This window comes from Haematobia irritans, chromosome 2, assembly GCF_050003625.1.
Source record: "Haematobia irritans isolate KBUSLIRL chromosome 2, ASM5000362v1, whole genome shotgun sequence".
Taxonomy (NCBI): Eukaryota; Metazoa; Arthropoda; class Insecta; order Diptera; family Muscidae; genus Haematobia; species Haematobia irritans.
The window spans coordinates 217,564,264-217,583,070 of record NC_134398.1 but is presented as its reverse complement, the minus strand read 5'-3'; the positions used below and the strand labels follow the sequence as shown (position 1 = coordinate 217,583,070).

At 32.4% G+C, this 18,807-nt stretch overlaps 1 protein-coding gene across 1 annotated transcript in view; it reads right to left on the bottom strand.

Moving 5' to 3' along the window:
- Window positions 1–4,979: 4,979 nt before the first annotated feature.
- pes (peste) overlaps window positions 4,980–18,807 on the bottom strand; it is a 47,390-nt gene continuing 33,562 nt past the window's right edge. The window contains exons 3-7 of the mRNA XM_075297437.1: window positions 18,025–18,333; window positions 12,669–12,878; window positions 12,293–12,596; window positions 5,873–6,152; window positions 4,980–5,803 (exon numbers count right to left, since the gene is read on the bottom strand). Coding sequence (XP_075153552.1) covers window positions 5,362–5,803; window positions 5,873–6,152; window positions 12,293–12,596; window positions 12,669–12,878; window positions 18,025–18,333 — 1,545 coding nt within the window. The 3' untranslated portion in view covers window positions 4,980–5,361. The remainder of the gene's footprint in view (window positions 5,804–5,872; window positions 6,153–12,292; window positions 12,597–12,668; window positions 12,879–18,024; window positions 18,334–18,807) is intronic.

The following is an 18,807-nucleotide window of genomic DNA, read 5'->3' as shown; positions in this document are numbered from 1 at the left end:
AGCGGTGAGCAGCTACAAGGTTAATCCTGTTCTCCGAGTCCGTCCACCGCCCATAGCACCAGAGGAAAGAGACCTCCCACGGCAGACGAGGGTAGTTTTAGCCCAATTAAGATCAGGCAAGTGCAGCCGCCTCAATTCATACTTATCAGTGATTGATAGCAGCGTAGCTGACGTATGTCCAATTTGCAACCACACAGAAAAAAAAATTCACGAAAATCTTTTCAATTAAAATTTTAATTGAGTTTTAAAAAATATTCAATTAAAAATTTAATTGATGCAACAAATTTTTTAATTGAAACAAAAATCAATCACAAACATTAATAGTATCAATTAATTTTTTATTTGGATCAATTAATTTTTTAATTGGCCTTCATTTAATTTTTTAATTGATATTATCATTTCTGTAATTGAAGACATTTCAATTAAAAAATTAATTGAATCAATTAATTTCGTGATTGAATCAGAAAATTTTTTTTTGTGTGCAGGGGCCACACGACACGCGTCATATTTTCTCTTGCCCTGCTAAACCAACCCGACTTTCCACCAGATCACTCTGGATGAACCCCACCTTAGTCGCAGAGTTCCTCGATCTGGCCACAAGCTGAAATACCAGAGCGTATAACATAAAAATGGATGAAATCACAATAAACTGTTACAACAACAATGTCACAACCCGTCGTCTGTGTGGACCATGTGTTTCCGAGAAACTAAATTAATTTTTTTTTGCCGGTAATGCATATATGCCTATCCAATAAAAATGCATTATAGAGAATTTTATATTTCTTAATATTTTATGGTCTTTTTTTATTTCATTTAATATTAATAAATAAAAAATAATTATTAAGAACTCGTAAAGATGGCATATATTTTTATGTGTATAGGTAGGTATTGGTTTTATTACGATATAAATATAAATCTATAAAATACCTATTAATAAATGTACTGTAATTGAAAGCTTTTTACTATCTATGTTATGATATCACTGGGATGTTTTCAATTCACAATAAAGGAAAAAAACTAAGAAAATTATAATAAATTTTAATATCGTTTATAAATTTATTCACATTAGAATTAGAATTATGAAACCAAGTTAATATAAATTTATTCATTATGCGTGGCACTATTTTCACAACAGAATTCGAAGTCTTTTCGCGCTTTTGCCTGTTTTTGTTTTTCGTAAAAGAACCTAAAAAGATCATATTCCGAGCAAGATTAAAAAAAATGCGCACTTTTTACAAGAAAAGAAAACACAATTAATTTGAATTGGGTTTGTGACACAAAAAACATTTTCCTACAATTATATATTTTTCTTGATTAAATTCTAATCGAAAAAAAACGAAAACGAATAGATAAATACCTTCTCTCGTGGGAATTACTAAATAATAATACAATGAAAAATGAAATAAACACAAAATAAAAATTATTCCAAAAATGTTTTCTTATATTAAACTTGCAAATATAGATAGAATACAAACCACAAAATTTTTAAGAAACAATAAAAACCCCTAAGGATTAGCCCCCATATACACAGAAAAAAAGTAAACTGTTTCATATGAAAAATGTGCGAAAATCGTGAAATAAAATTTACTCCACATTTTTAGATTTTCTCAAATCGTTGTTAAAACCAGACAAAAATTAATGTCCTGATATACTTTTTAACCGCAATTCATAGAAGAAAAAATTAACTAAAAATGTAAAAAAAAAATTGGCGACTAAACATAACCGTTTTAACCACATAGTAGTTCATTGTTACTATTTTGGAAAATTTTCTTCTGCTTTAGTTCATATTGAATTTTTGTGTAAGGTCATTGAACTTTATACTCACGTTTAGTTCATAAAATTTTTAAGACATATTTAAGAAGAAGAAAATTTCGTTGGGCTGTAGAAATCGTCGCAAAAAGTAATTAAATTTTACTATATACAAATATTTTTTTTGGCAATAAAAATAAGTTAAAATTAGGTTTAATTTATCTATGGATTTTTTTTTTCTGTGTACAAAAAAGTTAAAATTGAACTGTAAACCTATTTTTCCCATATAAATTTCTTGAATAAACTGACAATAAATAATTTTGTATATGAGCATAATTGATTAATTAGAACGCCAAACCAGTTAAACTACTTCCGTATTTGACAATTGTAATATTTGCATACTTTTAGGCGGAGACATAAAATAATGAAACTGGTAACCTCCCCTTGAGATACGAGTGTTATTTTTCGCACGAAATATAAAAAAAAAATTTTGTAAGGTATCCCCAAAACTGTATTATCAAAAGAAATAAATTACCAAATGAATAATGTGCTAAAGAGGAAATTAAACAATAGCCGAGAATATGGGTGTTCATAATAAAACTTTAAATGGGTAAATAAAAAGAAAGACCCAATATATTATAAAATGACATATTTGATTGATTATTAAGAAAAATCATTGGAGTGAAATTGGACTCTGTAAGTAATAAATACCATAAATGCCAGATATTACTTGATCATTGTTTTATATTTAAGACTTTCTTCCCTGCCAGCATTTCAAAGTTCCGTTTCATCCTCATCGCTACCACAGACTCGTAAGTGACACTGCAACAATCGCCAACTGTGATAGTATTTCGCCATCACTATTCGCATGAAAGTATTTTGCCATCACTATTGTTACAAGAGCCATTTTATATTTTGTGAAACACCAAGCACAACTAGCTTCTTATAATTTATTTAAATAAAAACGATAATGAAGTGCTGAAAACATAGTTATTTCGCTTAAAATTGTAAAAGTTATATTGGTGAACAATTTTTGACTTTCCAAATGGAATAAAGTGGTAGTTTTCAAATATTTCTCCAGATACGCTGCCTCCATTGGGAATAAAAGCACTGGCTTATAGACGCTACGACATGTAACTTGCAACTATCTTAAAATGCACTTTCTCTGATTGTTTGAAGGGACCCTTATTGGCGTCCTTCTAAATGTATCCAGAAGGGCACCTAATAATTGCACTCATGCGATACTTTTTTTGTAGTAACTTGGCGTGGTACGAGAAGGCGCTTTTCCGAGGAGTTTTGGATATGGTATACGACTGTTTTCGACGTAGTGGGGATTCTCAGAAGCGCCCCCCAAATTCAAAAAATGTTGGCTGGGTTGTAGGGAAAGTATCCAAAGTGGGCTAACAAGAACAAAATAAAATAAAATTTTTAATATTTCTCAATTTCTGTTTTATGGTAATTCTCAATATTTTGGGTTCTTATTTCATTAGTTCGTTTTGGAATTTTGTTAAATAAAATAGAGATCGTTAAATAAAAATCATATAATATCCCAAGAAATATTGTTTGTTGTACACTACACTTGGACCCATGTTTCATATTCACCCTTAAGGTGGGTATTAAATTCGAGTTTAGCCACTAAAATCGTTATTTTTTCACGATTACTTTTCTTTAATAATCCATTTTAAGGAATACTAACTTTGTGAAAATTTGCTTTGGGCTATTCCCCATCAAGTTATAATGAAATCTGCAACAAATATGTATAATTTTATGGCCTTTTTTTTACTGATTTAGTTTTCACTTTAGTGAAAAAATGACGAATTTAGCGGCTAAACTCGAACGTAATACCCACCTTTAATTCCCTGCCAACATTTTTTGAATTTGGGGGCGCTTCTGAGAATCCCCACTACGTCGAAAACAATCATATACGACATCAAAATCTCGTCGGAAAAGCGCCGTCACTATTGAGAAGTTGTACCACGCCAAGTTACTACGAAAAAGTTTCTCATCAGTGCAATTATTAGGTGCCTATTTAGATCAATTTCGAAGGACGCCAATAAGAACCCCTGCAAACTATCAGAAAAAGTGCATTTTAAGGTAATTGTAGAAGAATCATTGTGGTCAAGTAAAACACGATTGTGTAGATGTCTATTGATTTGATTAAACATTTATAATTTCTTATAAATATTACATTTTTCGGTTTATCTCATTACATTTAACATAATTTTTTGCATTAATAAAACAATGATGTTGAGTTTTAAGTAGCAAGTTACATAGTGCAGCGTCTATCAGCCAGTTTGTTTATTTTCGATGGAGACAGTGTGCCTGGAAAAATATTTGAAAAAATTATCACTTTATTCTATTTGGAAAGTGGAAAATTGTTCACCATATACCTTTCACAATTTTAAGCGTAATATCTATGTTTTCAGAACTTTATTTTCGTTTTTATTTAAATAAAATATAACTAGCTGGTTGCGCTTAGCGTTTCACAAAAAATAAAATGGCTCTTCTAACAGTAGTGATGGCAAAATACTTTCATGTACATTTTGTACTTTTTGATATGCTTCCCTCATCACAGTTCGCGATGGTTGTGGTGACATTTACGAGTCTGTGGTAGCGATGAAGATGAAATGGAACTTTGAAATGCTGGCAGGGTTATAATTATATATAGTAATCCAATTTTGGCTTGGAAAATCAAAATAAATAATAAATAATGGCTGATCTCTAGTTCCTTTTTTTTTTAATTTTTTGGTAATTTTTGAAGATTAGTCACTTTACTTCTTACCAATTTCTATTTTTTCAAATTTATTTTTCAATTCGATTAATAAAGTCTAAAAAAACTTCTTCAAAATTTAATCACTAAACTCGTCGCTGGTAAATTTAACGGCGACAAAAAGCGACGATATTGGCGACAAAAATCGACACCAGGAATACCGATTTTAATCGATAGCAGGATATAGCGACGAACGGAATACCAATTAGTGGCGACAAACGAAAAGCGACGGCGAGGGCGACTTCAGTAATAAGGGTAATTCTCTTTGGGCGACTTATTTCATTGGCCCCCAAAGCCAAAAACCTGGTCACGTTTACATGGATATTGTTTGTATAACTCTACCCAAAAACCTTTTATTTCTTTCGTTTTTGTTTTTTTATTATAAACCCTAGTTATGCAAAAACTATGTAAACAAGAATTTTGGAACTATTTTTTCACAATATTAATTAAAAGGCACACATTTTAGGACCTATTTAGTTCTTTTTTTATATATTTCTAAATTTCATAATTTAATTACAAATTTGAGTATTTGCTTCATATAAATATTGGGCTTTAATTCTGTTTATTGGGGTTTATTTTAGGGGCCATAAGTTATATTACATATTCCATGAAGTTATATTACATGAAATTCGCTTTCGTATAGACCCCACAAAAAAAAAATAATTCTTAATTTCTTTCTTTGGACTTTATCTTAGAATTTTAATACATATTTATACAATATTTACATAGGCATAAAAACAATTGGAAAATGCTTTAACAAAAAAGGCTGTTTTCTCTTCTTAATAATAATACAAGTAGAATTACAAGAATATAAAAATATAAACCAAACCAAAAAAAAAAAACTATGTGTCATTATTGGCTATCACATCACTGGAGGTATTCTGGGACGTTGTGTTACTGTTACTTAGTAAACCTTCGGTTAGTGAAGATTTATTATTGGCACGTATTAAATTAACACCATGTTTCCTATCCAACAAGGATAAATTCTCTCGGGTGTTATAATGAGGCTTTGCTATGCTAATCGATACTGTATTCTTTGGTGTTGATAATGATCTTAACAGAGCATGTTTGCCCTTAGGATCATGGCACAAATGTGTTATGAATTTGGTGGGATACCAACAAATCATTATGGAACCCAAGGCAAATAGAATACCCGTGACTATTTGTCCAATTAATATAATCAAAGGGACCAATGCGATATTAGCTGCTATCTCTGGAGGTACCCGTACACGTTCTTCAGCCCACATGATGGGTATAAAAGTTCGTGGTATTCCTTGATAAGGCCTATAAAATAGGGGGAAAATAAAAGAGATTAGAATTGTTCATATAAAAGTGATTGGCATTATCACTTACTTTATGCCTGCTACTGGTTCCATTAAATAATTTGCTTGAAAACCTCCACCCACATCCATGGGTACACCCGACATTGGCTCTAAGGTCATGAAGAATTCATGTTTGTCTTTTTCTGGATTTAAGCCCTCCACAGCTTCTAGATAAATTGGATCTGCCCTGTAGAAATGTGGGTATGACATATATATTGAAGAATTATATTTGCATGGTGATATACTGAAGAGGCCCGAGGCTTCACATTTGCCATTTACACATAAACATTTATTTTCTGGATAAATGGTACCTGCAAATAAACGAAAGCAAATTGATTAACTTGGATTCATAAATTCAAAATTTATTGTTGTCAATTCGCTAAATTGGCTGTAAAAGAAATTATAAAGTTGTAAACATTAAAGGCCTTTGTTAAGGGATTTCTAAAGAAGCAATGGAATTTTATGAACAAAGAAACAATAGTGTTTTGTCTTTATAGAGCAGATTAGGTGAGACATTAAAATGAACAGAAAATTTATAATCGTACGTAGGCATTTAATGATTATTACATTTATAAACAGAATAGACTATGGTGTATGAACAAAGGGCATTTAAATAAATTTGGTATCAATTTGCAACGGTCTCATTCAGCTCAACAAATACATAGGCTCTTAATGCTATATTACTATAGAAAATGTTGTCGAATTTTTTTTTCTAAAAAATTTGGTAAAATTTTATTTCTATAGAAATTTTTCCAAAATTTTATTTCTATAGAAAATTTTGTCAAAATTTTATTTCTATAGAAAATTTTTTCAAAATTTTATTTCTATAGAAAATTTTGTCAAAATTTTATTTCCATAGAAAATTTTGTCAACATTTTATTTCCATAGAAAATTTTGTCAACATTTTATTTCCATAGAAAATGTCAAAATTTTATTTCCATAAAACATGTTGTCAAATTTTTATTTCTAAAAAATTTTGTTAAAATTTTATTTCTATAGAAAATGGTGTCAAATTTTTATTTCTAAAAAATTTTGCTAAAATTTAATTTCTATAGAAAATTTTTTCAAAATTTTATTTCTATAGAAAATTTTGTCAAAATTTTATTTCCATAGAAAATTTTGTCAAAATTTTATTTCCATAGAAAATGTTGTCAAAATTTTATTTCCATAGAAAATGTTGTCAAATTTTTATTTCTAAGAAATGTTGTTAAAATTTTATTTCTATAGAAAATTTTGTCAAATTTTTATTTCTAAAAAATTTTGTTAAAATTTAATTTCTATAGAAAATTTTTTCAAAGTTTTAGATTCTATAGAAAATTTTGTCAAAATTTTATTTCTATAGAAAACTTTGTCAAAATTTTATTTCTAAAAAATTTTGTTAAAGTGTAATTTCTATAGAAAATTTTGTCAAAATTTTATTTCTACAGAAAATTTTGTAAAAATTTTATTTCTATAGAAAATTTTGTAAAAATTTTATTTCTATAGAAAATTTTGTCAAAATTTTATTTCCATAGAAAATTTTGTCAAAATTTTATTTCCATAGAAAATGTTGTCAAAATTTTATTTCCATAGAAAATGTTGTCAAATTTTTATTTAAAAAAATGTTGTTAAAATTTAATTTCTATAGAAAATTTTTTCAAAGTTTTAGATGCTAAAGAAAATTTTGTCAAAATTTTATTTCTATGGAAAATTTTGTCAAACATTTTTTTCCTATAGAAAACTTTGTCAAAATTTTATGTCTACAAAATTTTGTTAAAATTTTATTTCTATAGAAAATTTTGTCAAAATTTTATTTCTATAGAAAATTTTGTCAAAATATTATTTATTCGTTTTGTTTTGTTATTGTTTGTTTTGTTCTTTAAGCATTGTTGTTGTTTTTTGATTTCAGCTTAAAACCATGCATTGATTAAACTACAAGTGTAGCTTAACCAACAGAGGAAAAGAATGTTTTGTCAAATTTATTTGGGCAAAGCCCTATAGACTGCAAGATGGTTGGATGGACGCACGTTTCGGAATTACCACATTCCTCATCAGCATCCTCTACTTGCAGCAAAACTAAAAATTTTTATTTCTATAGAAAATTTTTTCAATAAATATTTTATTTAAATAGAATATTTTCACAAAATTTTATTGATATAAAAAAAAAATTATTTCTATTGAAATTTTGTCAAAATTTTATTTCTATCGAAAATTTTGTCAAAATTTTATTTCCATAGAAAATTTTGTCTACATTTTATTTCTATAGAAAATTTTGTCAAAATTTTAAACTATTTTGTCAATTTTTTCACAAAATTTTAATTTTATAGAAAATTTTACCAATATTTGATTTCTATAGACTATTTTTATAAAATTTTATTTCTATAAAAAATGTTGTCAAAATTTTATATCTATAGAACATTTGGTTGTGAGGAAGGGATTGGGGGTAGAAAATTTTCTCAAAATTTTATTTCTAAAGAAAATTGTGTCAAAATTTTATTTCTATAAAAAATTTTGTCAAAATTTCATTTCTTTAAAAAATTTTGTCAAAATTTTATTTCTATAGAAAATTTTGGCAAAGTTTTATTTCTATAAAAAATTTTGTCAAAATTTTATTTCTATAGAACATTTTGCCAAAATGTTATTTCTATTGAAAATTTTGTCAATATTTTATGTCTATAGAATATTTTTATAAATTTTTAAAGGGTGATTCTTTTGAGGTTAGGATTTTCATGCATTAGTATTTGACAGATCACGTGGGATTTCAGACATGGTGTCAAAGAGAAAGATGCTCAGTATGCTTTGACATTTCATCATGAATAGACTTACTAACGAGCCACAACGTCGAATTTTCAGTGAATGGGCCCTAGAAAAGTTGCCAGAAAATCCGCTTTTTTATCGACAAATTTTGTTCAGCGATGAGGCTCATTTCTGGTTGAATGGCTACGTAAATAAGCAAAATTGCCGCATTTGGAGTGAAGAGCAACCAGAAGCCGTTCAAGAACTGCCCATGCATCCCCAAAAATTCACTGTTTGGTGTGGTTTGTACGCTTGTGGAATCATTGGACCGTATTTTTTCAAAGATGCTGTTGGACGCAACGTTACGGTGAATGGCGATCGCTATCGTTCGATGCTAACAAACTTTTTGTTGCCAAAAATGGAAGAACTGAACTTGGTTGACATGTGGTTTCAACAAGATGGCGCTACATGCCACACAGCTCGCGATTCTATGGCCATTTTGAGGGAAAACTTCGGAGAACAATTCATCTCAAGAAATGGACCGGTAAGTTGGCCACCAAGATCATGCGATTTGACGCCTTTAGACTATTTTTTGTGGGGCTACGTCAAGTCTAAAGTCTACAGAAATAAGCCAGCAACTATTCCAGCTTTGGAAGACAACATTTCCGAAGAAATTCGGGCTATTCCGGCCGAAATGCTCGAAAAAGTTGCCCAAAATTGGACTTTCCGAATGGACCACCTAAGACGCAGCCGCGGTCAACATTTAAATGAAATTATCTTCAAAAAGTAAATGTCATGGACCAATCTAACGTTTCAAATAAAGAACCGATGAGATTTTGCAAATTTTATGCGTTTTTTTAAAAAAAAAGTTATCAAGCTCTTAACAAATCACCCTTTATTTCTATAGAAAATATTGTCAAAATTTTATTTCTATAAAAAATTTTGTCAGTATTTTATTTATATAGAAAATTTTGTCAAAATTTTATTTGTATAGAAATTTTGTAAAAATTTTATTTCTATAGAAATTTTTGTAAAAATTTTATTTCTATACAAATTTTTTTTCAAAATTTTATTTCTATAGAAAATTTTGTCAAAACTTTATTTCTATAGAAAATTTTGTCAAAACTTTATTTCTATAGAAAATTTTGTCAAAATTTGATTTCTATAGAAAATTTTGTCAAAATTTTATTTCTATAAAAAATTTTGTCAAAATTTCATTTCTTTAAAAAATTTTGTCAAAATTGTATTTCTATAGAAAATTTTGGCAAAGTTTTATTTCTATCAAAAATTTTGTCAAAATTTTATTTCTATAGAACATTTTGCCAAAATGTTATTTCTATTGAAAATTTTGTCAATATTTTATGTCTATAGAATATTTTTATAAATTTTTAAAGGGTGATTCTTTTGAGGTTAGGATTTTCATGCATTAGTATTTGACAGATCACGTGGGATTTCAGACATGGTGTCAAAGAGAAAGATGCTCAGTATGCTTTGACATTTCATCATGAATAGACTTACTAACGAGCCACAACGTCGAATTTTCAGTGAATGGGCCCTAGAAAAGTTGCCAGAAAATCCGCTTTTTTATCGACAAATTTTGTTCAGCGATGAGGCTCATTTCTGGTTGAATGGCTACGTAAATAAGCAAAATTGCCGCATTTGGAGTGAAGAGCAACCAGAAGCCGTTCAAGAACTGCCCATGCATCCCCAAAAATTCACTGTTTGGTGTGGTTTGTACGCTTGTGGAATCATTGGACCGTATTTTTTCAAAGATGCTGTTGGACGCAACGTTACGGTGAATGGCGATCGCTATCGTTCGATGCTAACAAACTTTTTGTTGCCAAAAATGGAAGAACTGAACTTGGTTGACATGTGGTTTCAACAAGATGGCGCTACATGCCACACAGCTCGCGATTCTATGGCCATTTTGAGGGAAAACTTCGGAGAACAATTCATCTCAAGAAATGGACCGGTAAGTTGGCCACCAAGATCATGCGATTTGACGCCTTTAGACTATTTTTTGTGGGGCTACGTCAAGTCTAAAGTCTACAGAAATAAGCCAGCAACTATTCCAGCTTTGGAAGACAACATTTCCGAAGAAATTCGGGCTATTCCGGCCGAAATGCTCGAAAAAGTTGCCCAAAATTGGACTTTCCGAATGGACCACCTAAGACGCAGCCGCGGTCAACATTTAAATGAAATTATCTTCAAAAAGTAAATGTCATGGACCAATCTAACGTTTCAAATAAAGAACCGATGAGATTTTGCAAATTTTATGCGTTTTTTAAAAAAAAAAGTTATCAAGCTCTTAACAAATCACCCTTTATTTCTATAGAAAATATTGTCAAAATTTTATTTCTATAAAAAATTTTGTCAGTATTTTATTTATATAGAAAATTTTGTCAAAATTTTATTTGTATAGAAATTTTGTAAAAATTTTATTTCTATAGAAATTTTTGTAAAAATTTTATTTCTATACAAATTTTTTTTCAAAATTTTATTTCTATAGAAAATTTTGTCAAAACTTTATTTCTATAGAAAATTTTGTCAAAACTTTATTTCTATAGAAAATTTTGTCAAAATTTGATTTCTATAGAAAATTTTGTCAAAATTTTATTTCTATAGAAAATTTTGTCAAAATTTTATTTCTATAGAAAATTTTGTCAAAATTTTATTTCTATAGAAAATTTTGTCAACATTTTATTTCGATAGAAAATTTTTCCAAAGTTTTATTTCTATAGAAAATTTTGTCAAAATTTTAGACTATTGTGTCAATATTTTATTTAAATAGAATATTTTCACAAATTTTTATTTCTATAAAAAATTTTGTCAACATTTTATTTCTATAGATAATTTTTCCAAAATGTTATTTTTATGGAAAGTTTTGTCAAAATTTTATTTCTATAGAACAGTTTGGTTGTGAGGAAGGGACTGGGGGTAGCAAATTTTGTCAAAATTTTATTTTTATAGAAAATTTTATCAAAGTTTTATTTCTTTAGAAAAGTTTGTCAAAATTATTCAATTTCAAAAATATTGACAACTTGTCAATATTTTATTTAAATAGAATATTTTCACAAAATTTTATTTTTATAGAAAATTTTGTTAATATTTTATTTAAATAGAATATTTTCATAAAATTTTATTTCTATAGAAAATTTTGTCACAATTTTATTTCTATAGAAAGTTTTGTCACAATTTTATTTCTATAGAAAGTTTTGTCAAAATTTTATTTCTATAGAAAATTTTGTCAAAAGTTTATTCTATAGAAAATTTTGTCAAAAATTTATTTCTAAAGACAATTTGGACAAAATTTTATTTCTATAGAAATTTTTGTCAAATTTTTTTTTTATAGAAAATGTTGCCAAAGTTTCATATCTGTAGAAAATTTTGTCAAAATTAGACTTTTTGTCAATATTTTATTTAAATAGAACATTTTCACAAACTTTTATTTCTATAAAAAATTTTGTCAACATTTTATTTCTATAGAAAGTTTTGCCAAAATTTTATTTCTATAGAAAATTTTGTCAAAATTTTATTTCCATAGAAATTTTTTTCAAAATTTTTGTCCGATATGTACCAAATTTAGCACTGCCCTTTTAAGGAACTAAAATAACTCTGGATTTCAAATTTCAACCAAATCGAATGAGTGTATGAAAGATAAAGTTACTGTGATATTTTATACTGTGATATTTATCACTATTGCTTTAATATATAGAAAAATTTTCCATAATCTTACCATTATCCACAGATCTCTCAGTACCACTAAATTTAAATGCGGTCACATCATGTATTTTAACCATCTCTGTATAATCTAAGGGTACAGCACGACATATATTCGGAACATAGAGCCACACTGAATCCTCTGGCGTTAAATTAGGTGGGAAAAATTCACCCATAGAACCTTTAACACGGCCACATTCACCCTCAAAGGCACCATTATGGGTTTTATAATTCCATTCGTATATTTGACCCATTTTTGAAATATCATCAGTACCAGTATACATATTGAAGTGACCATCATAAGTCGAACTGCCATTGCGCTAGAAAGACCAAAATTGAAATTATTTCAATTTCAAAAACGTTTACAGATTATTCCGTACAAAGAAACTTACTGTGTATAACCAACCCACTCGATCGTATGGTACTTCAACTTCTTTAACGAATTTCGCTACAAAACCTCCAATTGTTACCAAAGAATCTTTGTAACCATCAAATAACCATTCTCTTGCTGTCTTTGTTATGGTCACTCCACGACTATTTAAAGCTATGGATAGCATTGTCTTTTGAAATGGACTGGCATCTTTGGCCCTTAAGGCTGCGGACTGTAAAAACAAAACAAGAAAAAAAACATACATTGGGGATAATGTTAACATTTAAAAAGGATGTCCTAGAGTTGCTGCTATTTCATAATATTACACTACTAGAAAAAATTACATTCCAAAATCGTGAACGTACGGTGACAAAATGAAACGGAAACGGTTACGAAAATTCAAAACCGAATGTTTACGGTTTCGTCCATGGGCATTCACGATTTCTTGAACGGCTTTAGTTTTTCTTTGGCCATGAAAGGTCCTAAAATATTCGTTAGACGTTCTTATGGCAACTCCGTCGGTGGCGCAATGTGTTAAGACGACTGTCAAAGCGTATGATGCATACAATCCAGGTTCGAGTCACGTACCATTATCGTTGTCAAATTGACAACGTCTTTTTCCCGTTTGACACCACATGTGTGTTGATTCACTTTCATGAACGGATCGTTTTGAAATGTGCACGACGTTTATGATTTTTTTTCCAAATAAAAGTGTAGTATGAACCAAGCATTATATACCAGCATTCTACTTTAGGGCCCAGTGGACGGATGTCTACTGCAACTGTCAAATTGCCTAACAAATTAGTCCGGGTCCAACGGACATGTTGTCTTAGCAGCTGGAGCAATGAAGACCACGTGAACCTTGGAGACGACACTGGACTTAAGGTTCAGATCAAAACTATAGCCCCATTCTGACGTCAGTAAGATTGTCCCCTTGGAGAATAGGATCCCTGAACAGATACCAAAGGGAAGCAACTTTTACACCAATGGATCGAGTATGGTTGTGAGGAAGGGACTGGAGGTATATGTGGAGGGCCCAGACACCGAGATCCGATTACCGGGGCACAATACAGAATGGTATTATACCTGAGGTGGCCGTAGCTGCTGAATGTGACATTCTGACGCAAGTGGGATGGTCCAAGGAGAATTGGACTCCAGAACTGATACCAGAGGGAAACAACTGCTACACGGATGGATCGAAGATGGGTGAAAAACCCAAACACCGAGATCCTCTTACGATTACCGGACCGCAGAACAATACTGCATGATCTCTACCTGGCCGTAGCTGCCGAGTGTTACATTCTGCCGCCAGTAAAATGTGATGGTACTGGTTTCCGTTCAGAAGTTCCAGAACTGAAACCAGAGGTAAACAACTGCTACACCGATGGATGGGCGCGAGGACAGACTGGGAGCATAAGTGGAGGACCCAGACACCGAGATCGTATTCCCATTACCGGACCACATCACAATACTGCATGATCGTATACTTGAGGTGGCTATAGCTACCAAGTGTGACATTTTGACGCCATAAAGATGGAACTGAAAGAATGGGACCCCAGAACTGATACCGGAGGGAAACAACGGCTTCACCGATGGTTGGAAGATGGAATTGGGGGTATATGTGGAGGATCCAAACACTGAGATCTTATTCCGATTACCGGACTACAATCCAGCATGCTCTTATAACTGAGGTGGCCATAGCTACCCGGTGTGAATTTTTGACGCCAGATGGTCTTGGGAGAATGGGACCCCAGAACAGATACCAGAGGGAAATGTCTGCTACAATGATGGATCAAAGGGTAGAAGACCCAGACACCCAGATTCTATTAGGATTACCGGATGGTCCTGGTCTTATACCTGATGTGGTCGTAGCTACCGATACCACAGGAAAACATCTGCTACACTGTTGGATGGAAAATGGGTGGAAGAACCATCATGCATGATCTGACATCTGAGGTCGCAGTAGCTACTGAGTTTGACGTTCTAATGTCAGTAAGATGGTCCTGGAATGAAACCCCAACACAGCAACCAGACGGGAAAAACTGCTACACCGAAAAATGGAGAATGGCTGAGAGAACGGACTGGGAGCATATGTGGAGAACCCAGACATCGATATCCTATTCTGATCAACGGCCCACAGCACAATCCTGAAAGCAGAAGCGTTCCATAACAAAATGTATTAAATCGCTCGGAAATATCTCGAGGTCACAAAACGTGAAAATTTTCAAAGATTGCCAGAGGGCAATGAAGGAAATACCAGGCATTATGGTTCGATCGCGAAACGTACTGTGGAATGCAAAAGCATGATCAACGAATACGACAAGATCCGCATAATATAAGGGTACCGGGGCATGCTGGAATAAGAGGAAACGTTAAGGCAAATGAACTGGCGATAAAATAAAGGACACATAAGGAATTGAACTTAGATAGAGAACGCAAAGCTAATTGAGGCAACGGGGGTTGAGTTGGATGTATGTGCACTGGAGATATATTGCAACGGTCGGAAGGGCAACGAAAATACTATGGGGTGACCCAGAGAAGAAAAACGAAGTTTTTCATAAAAAAAATTTCAAATTTTAATATTTGAATGGAAATTTTATTTTTTTAAGGCCGGTACTCTGTTCGGTTTTCGCGTTGAAACTCCATACAAAATTAAAAAAATGCGAAAAACTAGCGAAATTTTTCCATTTGTGGTACTTTGTTTTTTCGAGTTGAAAAAAATTACGTTTATAGCATGACGCCATTTGCAATGTGAATTAAGAAATAATTTATTTATTAAAACTATTTGTGTGGGTTTATAACACAAACACGGATTATATTTGTGTTCCGAAACTATACAAAGGATCAAATGAGTAGCAGATCAATTGCCCAAGGAAAGTAAAATGTTAATTTTGTAATAATAAGCAGCTCCCTGTAAAATAGCGCTCCAAGTTACCTAAATAAACATCGCTTTCTATGTGCGAAATAATGGTTTCTATAAAAATTTTTCACACGAATGAACATAGTACCGGCCTTTAGATGTGATCAGAAATTATCCTTCTTTCGAAACTAGATTCTGGTGGTAAGTCTCTGACCACCTGAAAGCTCATACTGCGTGAGGAGACTGTTAAGGCATGTGTAATGACATCAAGCAAATACGGTTCAATTTAAACTTAAACCGCATACTAGATTTGCTTGTGCCAGATATCACTCCCGATATCTGCTATAATGGATCGCTGTCTTATAGGCGAAAACACGTGGAGTATAATGACTACTGCATGAGTTGTCATGATGCGGAGGAAGAGGAATCAATTAAACACCTCCACGTGTGAGTGTTCTGCATTTTGAGTAAAGGCGATTAGCATTTGGAAAATGCTAATTTTCAAGTTGGATATCCAAAAGAAAATAATCGAGTGAGTTCAACGATAAAAAAAATAATATAGGAATCAGCTAATGTGTATCACAATGGACTGAATAGTCTCAGTGAGTCTGAAACAAATTCAGCTACCATTTTCCTAACCTACTGGAAATAAAGAAAATTTCTTTGAGCTGGGGAGCATTTCTTAAAAAATTTTTAAAATTAAAATTTTTCCCATAAATTTTAGCAACTGAGTTTAACAACGGAGTGTTTTTGTGTACTAATTCTCTTTCGACTTAAAATTATACATATTTCAGCAAACTTTAATGGTAAATTTAAAGTTTTTTTTTTTTTTTTTTTTTGGAAAAAAATTACCATTCTAATTAAATTTCTGTGAGAAAATTTCCAAAAATTGTGACGTTGGAAGTCGGAAAACCTCGTTTCAAGCCACAACATATAATAAATATGAACAATGGTAATATAATAATAAGGAATTTTATTTCTACTTATAAAAGTGAATTTTAGATATTATTTAATAAGCAAATTCCCTAAGTAATTAGAGTAAATAACCGTTATAAACCAACAACATAACATGTGGCCATCACCTATTATGCATGCTGGGGAAAAGTATAAAAGGCAGGCAGTGTGTGAGAACTGGACAGTCAATCAACAGCAGCGAAGGAGGTAACATCAACGAGGTAAATGAGCACTGCAGTAGATATTTGGAATTTGTAGCCTAATTCGTAGAGTGAAGGTAGTAATAATTCAGCCAGAGGTGTGCGACCACTCTAGTCACGTGTTCCTACTTCTCCCTACTCTTTCCCTATCCCATAGCTAGAGGTGTGCGACCACTCTAGCCACGTGCTCCTACCTTTCCTACCCCATAGCTAGAGGTGTGCGACTACTCCAGCCGCGTGCTCTAACCTTTCCTCCTAGCCAAGGGCTCCAACCTATCCTCCTTTCCTCTTAGCCACGTGCTCCTACCTTTCCTATCCCACAACTAGAGGTGTGCGACCACTCTAGTCACGTGTTCCTACTTCTCCCTACTCTATCCCATAGCTAGAGGTGTGCAACCACTCTAGCCACGTGCTCCTACCTTTCCTCCTTTTCCTACCCCATAGCTAGAGGTGTGCGACTACTCTAGCCGCGTGCTTTAACCTTTCCTCTTAGCCAAGGGCTCCAACCTCCCCTCCTTTCCTCTTAGCCACGTGCTCCTACCTTTCCTATCCCACAACTAGAGGTGTCCGACCACTCTAGTCACGTGTTCCTACTTCTCCCTCCCCTTTCCAATCCCACAGCTAGAGGTGTTCGACCACTCTAGTCACGTGTTTCTACTTCTCCCTCCTCCTTCTCTATCCCACAGCTAGAGGTCTGCGACTACTCTAGCCACGTGTTCCTACTTCTCCTTCCCTATCCTATAGCTAGAGGTGTGCACCAATCTAGCCACGCGCTCCTATATTTCCTCTATCCTTTTCCTCCCATAGCTAGAGGTGTGCGACCACTATAGCCACATGTTCTCCCTTTCCCTTCATCCTTTTCCACAGTAAAAGGTGTGTAACCAATCCAGTCCGTGTGCCCCTAACTACCCACATTCCTGCCCAGGCCACGACTACAGGTGTGCGTGATCACTATAGCCCGTTGTACATCATCTACTCACAATCCGCAACGCCGACAGTCACGCGTTCCTCCAACCAACAGCCATTTTCCCAGCCAAACCCTCTCAGCCAGCATTCAGTGAGCCGCCTACCCAACCCCGAGGACCGACGGGTCTCGGCGCACGCCACCTACATATCCTTAGTACTTCTACCATACCAAAAACGGTATTAAGCCAAATTTTTTTGAACTGCACAATAAAGTATACTCCACTGAAAACAGAAAACCTAGTGTTCTTTTTACTTCTGTCGGATATATAAGTATTTTCTGTGACGTATCCCGGATCGAGAGTCTTACCCCAGCCAGTAGTGGGAAAAACCCGTCGTTACAAAATTTTCCCAAATTTTCCACAAATACTGTATGCCAATGAATTGAATAGAGTACTTACATGTGCCACAGTATCCACTGTGGTTATAATATCATTCAATGTTCCATTGCTGCCACGGGCATCAAAATGAAATATAGCCTTCTTTCGAAATGAAACTGAATGATTGCTTGTATGCCAAACTATATCCACTTTATCGGGCGTTTCACGAAATCTATACGGACCCAATTGTTCAAAACGTGGTTTACGCGGTGAGCCCACATAATAATCTTCAGGATTTGTCCAATTAAATAGATATACATCGAAATCTAATGGAATTGGGGATGCCTTCCAGCCTTGGAAAGCTGGTGAAGTGGCACTCAAGGCCATTTCCTGTAAAGAAAAAACCAAAAACATAATAATAATGAATTAGTTAAGATTGAAAAATTCTGGAATTGATTAGAGGTTTGATTAGACATTGATAATGCCAAAAACTTTAATAATTTTTTTTATAATCTTCATGACTCATGTGCAAATCAACAATATTCGAAAGTCAACTCAATTATCTATTGCATTATTGGTATGCGAAAAAAGACATTGTTAATAAATTGAAATTTTAAATGTTCTACAAGGTAGTTGACAAGCAGTATTACCAATTATATATGCTAACCTACAAACTTTATTTATGTATATTGAGAGCCACATTGAGACAGGTGTTAGCATATAATCATGGTGATGGTGAATTCAATCCCAGTTTTGACTGAACACCAAAAAATTTTTCAGTGTTGGTTTATCCCCTCTCACTAATTTCTTTACTTAATAACTGCATTATTTTGTTATGTGTAGATTAGTTTAAAAGTTGGTCAT